Below are 14,789 nucleotides of genomic sequence, written 5' to 3' on the forward strand. Positions count from 1 at the left end.
GAGCTATCGTGGTTGTTGTGAACATAAATTATAAAAAAAATTAAAAATCTCATTTAAAATTTTCAGATTAACGTTACATGACATATGCACACTATTATTCACGTTGCCAAACGAAAATGAGGAAATGCGTAATAAAAATACTTTGCCAGATTCTCCAGACATTTTGAAATGCTTTAAATTATTTAGTTGAAAAATAACATAAAAAAGAGGGAATATGGAATCTTTAATTTAAACTTTGACTTCCGGTGTGACAAATAGTTAAGTTCCGGTGTGTCGTCTCGCAGAAAAACTGGTATATCTAATCAACATATCAAGGGAAGAATATTTGTTCCTGATAGCTAATAATGGGGGGGGGGGCCTTTAAAAATGTTAAATAAAAAAAAAAAAAAAAAATTAGATTTTAGCTGAAATGAACGAGGTCCGCTGGTTACCTTTCCATGGTTTTCTTGGAGATATATAACTTATCCGTTTTACTTAATTTTTTTTTTTTTGTTCATTATTTTTTCTCTGAATTTTATGCCAAAATTGTATTTTCTCAGTTTGGGTTATATTGTTTAAATATATGAAAAAACTTCCGAGAATAAATAGTTGATTTTTACTTCTTGGTACCAGGTAAAGGACGCAAAAATAAACCGCTTATGATTGCAATCGGCAGTATCGAAAGATTATGTTATATGTACTAACTCCCATTCCTGGGTTAAAAGTCCTTACCGGACAATTATTTTCGCAATCCTTGATTTTAGAATTATGCTTAAATAACAGAAGTATTTTAAATGACGAAAATATTCATGTTTTGGCAGTTTCAAATTACAAAATCTGATGTATGCACAACATGAGTTCTTTGTACGGAATATTAAATTATACGCGATTTTTCTGCATTTCATTTAAACATATTGAATTAACAGTTAACAAATTATCTACTTCATCCATATCGCATAAACTACAATAGAATAAATGCACTCTTTAAAGTTCACGATATTTATTTACAGTAGCGACACTTCGGCGCTAGGTTCACTTAACAGCGTTACATCTCATTCATTTTATAATTCAGAGTGCACAAAAATTATATCATCTGAAGAATTACTACATGTTCTATTCAAATACTATAATAAATCTAAAACGGCGTATGAAAGAAATTAAACAAATAAAAAAGAAACAGTAAGCGGCGATTCAGCGCCGCTTACCTAATGCGCATGCGCTACTAATTAATTCAGTTCTCACTTCGCGGCAAGGCAAAAATGCATAAAAATGCAAAATATTTTCATTAAAATTCGAAAGGTACAAAAAAACATAAAACACCAAGTACAGTTAAAACAATTAAAAATACAGTTTCTACGCAAAAACAAGCTAATAACTTAAATGATAATTCCAGAAAGAATTAAGCATAATTTAATTCGAAATAATAAAAGAAGACGTTACTTTGCTGTTGCGAAGCTTAGTTTCTCTAGGTTGGCAACAAATTCACTATTCAGCTAAGTTTGAAATGTAAACAAACATGGCTGTTATGGTAATCAAAAATTAGGCTTAGCTCCACTTAAAAAACTTTTAAATTGCTGATAATTCCACAATTATTGCATGTGCAGGATAACTAAAGGCATAAAAATCTTAACCAGAAAAACATAATTCAATAATTTTTAAAGCAAAAAATGCTCGGTTTATAAACATATAAGACTAAAGAAACTGTGCTCACTGAACCGAATAACAAAGTAGATCTCTCTCTCTCTCTCTATATATATATATACTTTCGGTGCGGCTGATTGCAACCAAAATGGGAGGTGCACATCTACATGTTATAGCAATCCTATATACAAAATTTCAACGTTCTGAGGCTACTCGTTTTTGAGTTATGCGAGATAAGTACTTACGGATGCCACGAAAAGATCTATTCAGAATTCATTTAAAATCAGTTTTATAATTTTTTTGGGGGGAAAAAAGTCCTTTATTCTGTCTTTACGTACGGATGTCAGGCAAAAACATCGTTACATTGCATTCGTTAGCGGTCAAAATGAATATTTTCGTTGAAATAGGATACCCCAAATTTTCGCGGTTACAATACTTCCTTTTACTTCGTACAAGGAAGTAAAAAGCCATTGTAATTATACACACCTTCTAGAATCACTAAAATTTAAAAATCTCCTGAATATTATCATTAATTATATTATTCAAAATATAAAATTCAGTAATAAATTGAAATAAAAATTACAATTTAAAATTTTAAAATCTGAATAATACTATATTTTATATTTTGAATAGTGAAATTAAAAATGTTATTCAGGAATTTATAATATTTAAAAATGTAATTTTTATTTCAGTTAATGGCCCTCGTAATTCTCACTTGACTTCTCTGTTCTGCAACCCCTCCCCCCTCACCTACTCTGTCAAAGTAATCAAAAGGAAACGGATGAAAAGTATCTTTCGGAAAACGCACTACAGCGCGCAAAAAAATACATCGCCAATATCTCGCCAAGCCGACTTATCCGTTGCCTCCGTGATGGTTTCATGTGCTGTCTCGATTATAGCAACCCTGTAACACTGCTTGTCGTCCCGAAAACCAGCCGACAGTTCAAATAGGAGAGCTCCCTCGCTAGCAGACGCTGCGAGAGAACGCACCCGGTCTGCTCGACCCTGAAAAACCATACCCACAGAACGTCAAAACGTGGAGAAGAAAAAAAACCGAACATTCGAATATGGAATGCCTTTCAGAACTCGGCGTTGGATAAATTGTGTTCCAATTCAACCTCGGAAAACTTAAAAGCAAATTTACTTGCAGGATTTAATTTTTGTTTTATTCTTCTGTTAACTGTCATGTCGAAAGGATTCTTATTTAATGATGTTCCGTTGCCATCTTATGGAAAAAATTAATTTATTTTGCGCAGCTACAGGTGATTGATAGGTTTCTTCGTTTTCCTGTCGCGTGGAAGTTTTAAGAAGTTCGAATCAATCGCTTGGCAGCAGCAACATGTGTTTGTACGCTATCGAGGGTTATCGTCCGCTGTGGAGTTGGGTTTTGTTGTTTTTACTGCTCGTTCACCGGGAAACTAAACAATCGTCTGCAGCTGATGTGGTTCCGACGACTGATGGGCTAGTGACGAAACCTGGCAACAATGAGAAAACCGGTAAGTTTAATGACTATAATTCGAATTCTTTTGTATGTGTTCGTAAACTTCAATTAAAATCATTCCCAAAACTTTTAATCGATTAAATTTGTTAGAAAGTATTTAAATTTTTTATTTTAAGATTTTAAGAGTTATCTCTTTTATTTCAGTTTCTAATGAAATTAATTTCTAAAATATTTTTTGACCAAAATCATAATGCATTATTTAAAATAATATATTTTTATATATAGCAAGTATATGTTTTGGAAGTATTTCGGTTCTACGATTTTTTTTAGTGTGGAAACTGATAATTTTAAACAGCAGTTTTATAATTTTTAAATGGCATCTTAGAGCTACAATTTACGAACATTTAGTATACATTAAATTTAATAGTGAAAGAATATCTATGAACTAATATGTGTGAGTTTATAGGCGTGAATATGGCGCGAAATTTATATGAAATCTCCCACCCTGGGTAATATTAATTATTAGTTCTTTCCCTAAATGCTCTCAGAGTAAAAAAATAAATTTAAAAAAAATGTAGAATTCTGACTACTTTGAATTGGAAGACAACATTTATTCACCTAGGTTTATATTATGTGCCATGATTTAACGATTCACTACTGCCAACTAAAGAAGTATTAAATATTCTTTATCAGCTTTTGTTTTGATATTTCTAAACATAAAGTATATGCGTGAGTATATGTATTTCTTATTTTTTATATTTATTCTGCTACGAGGGACAGAACGAAGTGTCTTTTTTATTATTGTTTTATTGCAACAATTCTAAAATAATTTCTGTAAATTCTAAAGATTTTTTCTTTAACTATGACTTTAAATAGTATCCAAGAAAAGAATTATTTGTGACGTAACTTCAAGTACTTAAAATTTTAAATGAAGTGAATTGTTTATGAGGTAATTTAAATAATTTTATGAAGTATATTTTATATACATATTACGTCAAAAGACTTCGGAAAGAATATAGAAGTTTTGAAACTGTAAAAGCTGTTGTAACTGTATAAAACCTTCGTAACTTTCGATTTTTTCTTTTTTAATAAATCAGACACCAGAGGAAAACATTTTAAATCAAGAATGTCTGTTTTTAGACTCTTTTTTGTCTGTTTTTAGACTCTTTTTTTATGTTTTCATACATTTTAGATAAGCGAACATTTTAAATTATTTGTTATTTAATTTTTTTCAGCGTTCAACTGCTGGTAAATACAGCATCGAATTTTTTTCTATGTAGACTCTTAGAAAGGACCTATGATGCTCTACTCATCAACTGCTATTTTCGCGGACATGGCATTTTGCGGTATTGAGATCTGTGCGCAGATTTAATTAAAAAATTTTATTTTCGGATTACCGTCCTTAACTTAATTTGCATGAATGTTTGATTTTCATGAATGATAAAATAAATGCTACTGTAGTTAGTACTGTAGAATTATAGAACTGTAAGTAGACATAGAATTATTATAAGCGAATATTATCATGAATATAGATTTATTTTCATTTATTAGTCCAAAGGGCGTTAGCCCAGAAGGGCTGTTAATTTCGTTTTGGCATTCTGCGTGGAAAACTTTAAAAGTTTGAAACACTTTTCAAATTGTTACCACCGAATATTATCGTAATGTATTACATTTAAAGAAATTAAATAATGAAGAATCTGCATAAATGCATGTATGTTTCTCGCATTGTGATAAAACGACGATGTCTAGACCCATCAAATTTTGATTAACGTACGTCTCCACCCGAATACGGGCATCTACAAGCAAAAATTTGGAATTTATTTTATTACCGATTTCATATTTTGTAAAGCATTTATGAGTTTTTGATTAAGAAACTCACCGATTTCAAATCGAGCAATGGCAACACTGTACGGAACACACACACACACACACACACACACAAAAAAAAAAAAAACTCGTGTGTGCGAAACTGTGTATCAGAAATTCTAAAGATATGCTGTTTTTAAATATTTTGCGATATTACTGTTGAGTTGAATTTTATGGTTTAAGTGTGAAGAACATGTTATTTAATAAATAATGGTAACACACAAAACGTTAGAAAAAAAAGCCTCTTTGGGCGTAATATAAAATCTGAAATATTTAGTTTTTTTTTTTTTTTTTTTTTTTTTTTTTTTTTTAAATAATTTTATCGTTCGCAAATCGAGAGGGGAAAATTATGCAAATAATTAACTTTCCGAAGGACGCAAATGCTGTAAAAACATAACAGATCAGAAATAGACATAGACAACCAAACTACAGTTAACTATCACAATACTATTTCTTTAGAAGAAGCCTACATTTTAATAAAAATAGATAGTAATATTAAGATAACTGTATCTAATAAAATACATTCATTTCCACTTCCATGTAACTTAAATCTCGCCCGTTCTTTCGTGTCGTTTCGGCTACTTCTTAGGCCTCAAATCATCCGTAATTAGAGAAGGTGAACGCGCAGCTGACTTAGTGTAATGGTAGACTGAATGTCAGTTCATGTTTGCCTCGCAGTGACGGGTCGGTTCTCGTGTTAGGCTGGTATAAAGTTTAACAATTAAAAGGGAAAGGTTGGGCGTAACTTTCGTAGGTAGTTTGTGAGGCTTTGTTAGTAAGACGAAAAAAATCATGACGGGAGGAATACAGTTTAAATTTATAGGATCTCGTTCTCTGTAATAGGGATCTCGTTCTCTGTACGCAGTGAGGAAAGGAAAAATTAAGCGAATATCTTCAGAATTTTCAGAGCCTGTTGATAACAAAATGCGAGGGGGAGGGAAATATGTGAGGAAATAACGATGTTAACTAGCGGGAAAATATAAAGAAAATCATTCTTTCTTCATATTGTAGTAATTAACCTGTTTGATTTAATTTCAAGTAATGATAATGTATGAAAGGGAAAAAGTTTGAACAATAATTTGAGACGTTAAATTTTGCAAGCCATATGACATTAAAAAATTCCTTTGAATTTTCATTTTGATTTGCGAAACCTCTGGAGAAGATGCTTGGAACCCCAGGGCTCCCGGAATTGTTTGGGAATTCTTGCCGTAGATGAATCTTAAGAACAACGAGTAACATTTTAGGAAAGTTTTGTACGATAATTGTTCACAGTATAAGAATGATAAAAATTTTAATTACTTCAACTCATAGTAAATGAGTTGAAGTAAATTTAAAGTGATAATTTTAATTTTAGTCAAAAATTTAAAGTGATTTAATTTTAATCAAATTTAAAGTGATAAAAATTATTACAATTACAGTCCATGGAATCGTCGAAATAAAATATATTATAACTCTTATAATTTTTATCACACTATAGTTCATAATATTAGACTGAGAAAAGTTATCAATATAGTTCATAGAATTAGAGTCACGAAAATATTAAAACTATAGTTCATACTTTTAGAGAGATAACGATTATTGGAATTGTAGTTCACAGTATTAGAGTGATAGAAATCTTTATAACAAGAATTTACTCTATTAGTGTGATCAAAGTATTTGTACTCGTATAATTCAGAATGTTAAAGTAAAAAAAAAAAAAAAAAATTAACTGCAGTTCGTAGAATCAGAGTAATCAAAAATATAATTACAATTCATAGTATTAGTCTTATAGAAATTACAGCTAATAAAATAAGAATGATGGAAATATTTATAACTTCAATTAACAGTGTTAAAGTAATAAAATATTGTAATTACAGTTCATTAAATTAGAGTCATCAAAATATATAGTTCATAGTATTAGAGTGACGAAAATGTTTATAACTTTAATGCATAAGTAATAAAAATCATTATAACTGTAGTTCACAGAATTAGAATGCTAAAAATATTAAAACTAAAATTCATACAAGGATAAAAATCTTTAAGACTACATTTCACAGTGTTAGAGTGATAAAAATTATTGTAATTATACTTCATAGTATTAGAAATGAATGATGAAAATTACTATTACTACAATTAATAGTTTTAGAGTGATAAAAAATTATTATTATTACTGTTCATGGTATTCGAGTGATAAAAATCATTAAAACTACAGTTCATAGTACTAAAGTGATAAAAATTATTATTACTGCAATTAATGGTATTAGAGTGATAAAAATTGTCATTGCTACCGTTTATGCTGTTAAGAATGATAAAAATTATTATAATGTAAAATTCATCATATTAAAAGTGCTCAAAACTATTATAATTTATGGTCCATGCCGTTAATAGTGATAAAACTTATTATAATTTACAATCCGTGCTGTTAAGAGTAAAAAAAAATGTTATGATTTATAATTTATGCTCTTAAATGTGTTTAAAAATTGTTATAATTTACGGTCTGTGCCGTTAAGACAAAAAAATCGTTATAATTTTCGGTCCATGTCTAAAAATTATAATCAGATCCATGCTAATGAGAGTGATACAAATTGTTATTTATAATTCAGGCTGTTAAGAATGTTAAAAAATTGTTGTAATTTACAGTTCATGCCGTTAAGACTGATAAAAAGTATTATAATTTATAGTCCATGCCGTTAAGACGGATAAAATTGTTATAATTTATTTACAGGCCGTGCTGTTAAGAGTGATAAAAATTGATTTAATTTATAATTCCTGCTGTTAAGAGTGTTTAAAAATTGTTATAATTTACGGTCCATGTCGTTAAGACTGACAAAAGTTGTTATAATTTACAGTTCGTTCTGTAAAGTGTGATAAAGATTTTCGTAATTTATAACTCATGCTGTTAAGAGTGTTTAAAAATTGTTATAATTTTTCGTCTATGGCCGCTAAGACTGACAAAAATTGTTATAATTTACGGTTCGTTCTGTAAAGAGTGATAAAAATTGATTTAATTTATAGTTCCTGCTGTTAAGAGTGTTTAAAAATTGTTAAATTCACGGTCCATGCCGTTACAAGTGATAAAACTTGTTATAATTTATCGCGCTGTTAAAAGTGCCTGAAAATTTACGGTCCTGAGACATAAAATATAGAATTATAATTTACGGTCCAATGTTGTCAAGTGTGATCAAAATTGCTATAATTTACAGTTCATAGTATAAGAGCGATTAACAGTGTAGCTGCCGCGTGACCCATGAGCTGGGTCGCGAAGCTTTGAAACAGAATGCGTGACGCAATATATGAGTCACACTCTACTTGCGACTTGGATGCCCCTGTGACCGAGCTTTTGTTACGCTTTGCTGTATGAAATGCGTGCCGGTGGTCAATGGATTAATATAGGATTAACGTATTGTTGAGCAGCAACGACTGCGGTCACTTAAATTCTAGCCGGTCGCTGGAAACTACTCGAAATATTCATCATTGTAGTCCTTAGAAGAAAACGACGGACTTAGAACTTTTGATTCCAGAGAAATTTTCTATGGAAGATTATCCTGCGATTACCGAGATAGCAAGACTTGCTTTGGACATTTTTAAAAATTAAGCTCGCTGTTAATTTATTTGCGCTTATTTATTTATTTGTTTGTTTATTTTTGTTTTGTATGGATAATTTGAGTAGTCAAATAATAAATAGAATTTCCGAACCTCAATCAAAAGAATCTTTTCTCATATTAGAATCTCCGAAGCGCCGCTTGATGCGATGACGTTTGTTCTCAGATATTTTGATAATACTAGCAGAATAATAACATTAAACAATGAGGGGGAGGCAAAATCTGAAAGCGTTTGTATTTTAATCGTCGCTCAAAAGGGTTTCATAATGTCTTTTTACGCTATCACTGAGTTCACACTCTACCACTGTGCTGTTACGTTAATTCCAGCTATACCCAGTTCTTTTTGTCTTTTTAGTTTTACTATTAAGCATCATTTTCTTCGCATTTTTGCCGTATGCATTTCGACAGCAAAATTACAAAAGTATTAATAACGCTGAAAATATACATAGAAATTACTGGTTGTCTATATAATAACTACTAGCGGAAGTACCCGATGCCAGTTAAGCTATATTGAGAGTAATGCATCTAACAACAGAGAGAACGATACTGCTGTAATCCTTCTCTAAAAGCGAAGCAAAAAATAAGATTCATAGTCATACATTTTTCAGTCTGATGCGGTATGGAACCCACATAAAAAATTTCCATAGAAAAATAAGCTAATTCTGTCTCATTATATCAGCAACAATGGCACGCAGTTCTTAACGATTTTCGTCTTTCTAATCAAATGGTCGTAAAAGCTCAAGTTCCATCGAATATTTCACCTATATTCCATTTTAGTCGATTAAATGCAGCAAAAAAGATTATTATAATTGATCAGAAATCAATAACGCGAACAAACAAACACACAAACAGACATTCTTCTTTATATTTATAGATTTTGTAAAACTTACAAATTTTCGATTAACAATCTCTAAGATTTGATAGCGAGCAGTAGCAACACTTTTCGAAATAAAGCATTTTGATCTCCAACGCGCGAGACTATTGCCACTCGGAAAAGTTGAGTGCGAAAGTTAGCGCTTTCAGAGTTTTTAATTAATAGTTCGGTTGATTAAAGTCGTACGAAGATGGGAATAGTCCAAATAGCTTCCCACGAATTTTTGTAATCGGGAATAATGTATTTAATGTTTGGCAATGCTAGTTTTAATTCAACGTAAAAATTAGAAATTTTTGATTAACAAACTCTAGAGGATTTGAAAGCGAGCAGTGGCAATAACTTCGGAAATGAAGCAGATTTTCATCTCCAGCTTTCAGAGAGTGTTGCCATTCGGGAAAATGAGGGCGAAAATGATGGTTTTCCGAGTTTTTAATTAGTATTTCTTGATTTTAACTAACTATTTTTTTTTGGAAAAAAAGTAGATGTCGACCTTTTCGAGGACCCTGAAAAGAATTCTAGAAAGTTTGGTGACGGTAGCTATAGTAGTGACTGAATTATTAGAACAAAAACAAACATACTTTCTTCTTTATATGTATAGATTTGAAAATTGAGTATAAAATATGTTCCTGATAAATATGTGGAGTTGACCTTAACGGTTGTCTACACTCTCTTTAATTTTTAATTTGCCGTTATGTTAAAAACCAGCAGCAACCGTAAGTTCTTTTGAAAATGATGAATTCTTTGAACCATGTTTAAAGTTCTTCAATGAAATTCTTTGAACCATGTTTTAAGATTGTTTTCTCCTCTCTGATAATAATAAATGGATATCTTTATATTGCAGTCATTTCAAATGTACCCACTATTTATCTATTGTGACAACATTTTTCCATTTTTGTCCGGATAAATGTTTCTCCTAAAGAATTTTGCAGCACGTTCCACTATCAGCGATATGTCATGGTGAAAGAAGATGCATATTATGTTTTTTCCGACATTTTAAGATTCAAATCAATAATTAGTAATTATCACTTTGTTTACATTTGACTTACATTTGACTTTGTTTACATTGACAGTTTACTTTGTTTACATTTACATTTGACATTTGGGTATAGCTATCAAAAGATAGTTGCATAATCCCAAAATGCACATTTGACACTGAGCATTTTGGGATTATGCAACTATCTTTTGACTTCGCAGATTTTCTTTTAACATTAAAGTTCTTACCTTTGCAACATTCCAAACATTCCGTTTTTTCTTTGTATTTTGAACAATTTTTCTCCTTGAAATCAAACTTTAATGTTTTCTTCTTTCTTATTGACAGTATTATCAATCGTTGCTTTAGATACCGAAAAACTTGGCTTTCATAGCATTTTGTAATAACTAAATCCTATTAATTTTCTTCGGAAAGAGCACAAATATAGCCTTCCGTCCATTGCTTCTTTAAAAACGCCATTTTGCATGGAAACAAAGTTATGAAGCAGCAGATGATAATTTGGACTGCCAAAAATATAGTTGGAGTTAAAAAATTTTTCTTCTAAACAAATGATTTTTTTTTTATATAGCAAAACAAAGTCGTGTGTAGTTGAAAATAATTTTAATTCTTCATCTTTTATTTCATGGTTTCTTAAAAGTTGGTATGCATAAAATAATTCCATTGTCTTTTCTGAGACTGGGTTCCAAGATTTGAATGTTGCCTTAAATCAAAATCGAGAGACTTATCGACTTAGTTCCGTCATTTGGCTATCTCTTTGTTTTATTTAGACCTTATTTGGCGACTTTATCTTTCATTTGGCGGCGTTAGTTTAAAAAATTCATTCCGTAATATTTTAATAATATTAAGTCACTTGTTGATCACAATAAGCGACGCATTTTCCATATAAATGACGTATATAAATGGGAGGCGTTTTTGTGATTTAATAACATTATCTGATTGCTAACAACCTGGCCGTACTCTAAGTTTTAGGCAGTATGCAAGAAATATTAATTCCACTGTTTTCTTAATATTTTTTTTTCTTTTTAATTGCATAATCGTTGTTTAGATAAACAAGAGAAACGAAAACATTAACCGGTTTTACTTACAATATACCAGTTAAATTCGCAGATATAAAACATGGTTTTGAAGAATATTACCTCTTCCATTATTTTAAATAAAAAACTGTAGGGATTATTTTAATTTTCTAATGGTTATTTCTAATTTTGAAACCCGTTCCCTTAAATTTCGGTTTTCCACCTATACCACCCTGCCAAAATGAGTTTTCAGTATTGGGTTTTATGTAAATGAAGTAGAGCCAGTATTTAATGGGAAGTTCTGTCATTTCCGGAGCTGAGAAGTTCTCAGCAGAGCGTGTTCTGCCTTCGGGCCACGTCGTTGCCTTAAGCCTATCTTATTACGCACGGCGGTCATTTTACGTGCCTGTTATTATTCGCCGGTGAGATTTAACTGCAGGCCAACTCGGTTAGTTATCTTACTTCTTCTACAACTTCGGCTAATGTTTAACTAGTTAGAACTATTTAGTTTCTTATTTTCAATCTTAAGTTAAAGCCCAAATGGAGGTTTTCTTGTAAGCCCGAGAAAGGGTCATCTGTGAGTGTTTCTTTAGCGAATAAAAGGGTATTTTAACCCTTCTTTGGACTTAACATTTTTTAGTTGTAAGGGTACCAGCGAATGGTTACTAGACACTCACGTAAGATTCTAGTCCCAAGGACGCGTAAAAAAGCTAGAACTTTATAAAATAAATAAATAGAAGTTGAATAAATATAAAACAAACTCGACCAATCATACTTGCAGAGGAAAAACTAAACTCAGATAACTTTTTTTGAAAATCGGCCTGTTTCTCCGATATTTGCGAGTTTTTATAATCTATAACCCGAAACCTGTATGAGAAAATTCAAATAAATTTAATATCCTTACAGTTAAAATACTTCTCAATATCCTCCGTTAATTCCATCTTCCTGACTTTTAACCTTTAGCGACCTCTGTGGAATCCTGGTCGAAGAACTCAAAAGTAAAAACATAAAAATATATACAGCACGTAGAAATCCTAAATCATCTTTTGAATTTCCAGTTCAGAGTGTTATAGCTTTCTGAGCTTCACTATAAAATCAAGTTATTTTTTATTTCTTTGCGCCTTTTAAGAAACGCTATGCTTCCTTACGTAGTAGTTTTGAACATTCTCGAAGACAATCTGTGTCGTCTCATCAGGGACTGCGAGGGTAAATTGTGTTGAATCTAAGGCTTGAATGTATTATTTTCTGTAGGCCCTGAGCTTTGAAGAGTCCCAAAAGTCATCTTTTAATCCCTCATAGTCTCTTTTTTTACCTCTTTGTACGAAATAATGGAAATATTCTAATCGCAAGAAATTTCGAATGTCATATTTTAACAAAAGTATCCATTTTGACCGTTCCCAAAATCATTTAAACTTTTTTTATTTATTTATTTATTTATTTTTTGGGCCTGATATCTGTAGGTACGAGCAGAATAAAGAACTCCCCCCCCCCAAAAAAAAAACGGATTGTAAAATGGCTTTAAACTTGACTCAAAATGGATTTTTTCGTGACGTCTGTACCTACGACATATGTACATATTGTAACCCGCCGATAGTTGGCATTGTAGAAAAGCCGCCGACAGAGGGCGCACGATGATAATCGGGAAGCGAGAGAATGTGAGCGAGGTGAGCGTTTTTCCTGAACTGTATGTAAATATATGTAAATGTAGTAATAAAAGAATTTATAAAAGGGTAGAATCATCCTGCAGAATGAAAAGTAATCACAACTTACCACTATATCCTGACGCTAAATATTCCACTGAATATCCTGACAGATCTTATAACATCATGTACCTCTCAGAACTTGTAGAATGGTAAAATTTTGTATATGGGACTGCTATAACATCTAGTTGTGCACCTCCCTTTTTTACTGCAATCTGCAGTACCAAATATGTACACATAAAACACTTACGTATATTTGAGAACGTTTAGTATTCGTTATGAAAAAATAAAAGTACAAGAAGTTTGACTCCCGTACGACGAAAATTGACTGAGATATTTAATTTTAAAATTCGCTGTTTTTGATGTCATAACAAAACAAAAATTGAAGATACTCATATGCTTTTGAGAACTGATTATATTCGATGCCGCTTGGGAGATAAAAGGTCTTATATTTCGCACAGCTGCCAAGTTGCATGGAGGATAAATGCACGGTAACATAACGTAACTACGAACATATTTCTGGAAAAACTTCGCTAAGGGCATATATAACATTAAAAAAAATTGCTGCGCTTATATAACCATTTTCATTGAGACTGATTTAAATAAGATACGTAGTTTAAGATAAACCTTTAAATATTTCTTTCACATTTCGGAGATAACTGTAACTGTAACGTGCGCGAATCTGCATTAATGAGGCGAATATTTAGAATGCATTTTTAAGGCTGTTATGCAAGCTTTCTGAAAGAGTTCAGTGAATTCACCGTCTTAATGAGGATAGGGAAAAAATATTCTTACATAATTCTGTCGGCAATTTCGATGTCAAGCTATAAAATCTGAATCGATTTTCTCGAAATTTCCTTAGTTTGTCCATGTTTATTCTCTGTAAAGGAAAGAGATCCCAGTTAAATACAAAGATTGCAAAATATTACTTTATGTATAATAGTAAGTTGTGTCAAAAAGATTTATTATATAATATTATTAGCATAAGTATCAACGGATTACTAATACTTTAAAAGTTAATGAGCTTTTTAAAAGTGAATAAGAAGTATTAGTGACGCATGAGCTACGTTTATTATCCGTAGAAATGGCAGAAAACTTGGAAATGTTTCGTTCGGTAGGGAAAGAAAGATATTATTTCTCTTTTGTTTGTGTACGTTATCTGATAATATGAACAGGTACAGAGATCTATTTGTTTTCCCAAAAGAAAAATCTTGTAAATTGATGCCAAAAAGAAAAAAATGTTCTTCTTACTCGGAAACTAAAAGTTTGATGCAATTTTTTAGTTGCAGTGAAACTAGTGAATGTTCATAAAAGTAACTATTGGACATGTTATTAAATACACTTAAAAATATTACTATAAGATAAAATAAATCTAAAAGCCTTCAGATTTTATATTACCCCCAAAGGGGCTTTTTTTTAACGCTTTATGCGTTACCTTTGTTTATTAAATATCACGTTCTTCGCACTTGAACCACATAAAATTTAAAATTCCATTCAACGGCAATATCGTAAAATATTTAAAACAGCATATCTTTAGAATTTCCGTTACACAGTCTCGCACGCTGGAGATAAAAATGTTTTTTGTCCGGAGGGTTGCCGTTGCTCGTTTTGAAATTTTTGAGTTTGTTAATCGAAAATTCGTTATTTTACCAAATTTGAAACAGATATTAAAACAAATTCGAAATTCGAGCTTCCGAGTGCTC

The 14,789-nt window shown here is 31.2% G+C and overlaps 1 protein-coding gene across 1 annotated transcript in view; it reads left to right on the top strand.

Moving 5' to 3' along the window:
- The first annotated feature begins 2,542 nt into the window (after positions 1-2,542).
- LOC118190661 (uncharacterized) overlaps positions 2,543-14,789 on the top strand; it is a 393,870-nt gene continuing 381,623 nt past the window's right edge. The window contains exon 1 of the mRNA XM_085821561.1: positions 2,543-3,116. Within this exon, the coding sequence (XP_085677687.1) occupies positions 2,960-3,116 (157 nt within the window). The 5' untranslated portion in view covers positions 2,543-2,959. The remainder of the gene's footprint in view (positions 3,117-14,789) is intronic.

This window comes from Stegodyphus dumicola, chromosome 8, assembly GCF_044657685.1.
Source record: "Stegodyphus dumicola isolate Sdum_Otavi_A_Nest chromosome 8, ASM4465768v1".
Lineage (NCBI taxonomy): Eukaryota > Metazoa > Arthropoda > Arachnida > Araneae > Eresidae > Stegodyphus > Stegodyphus dumicola.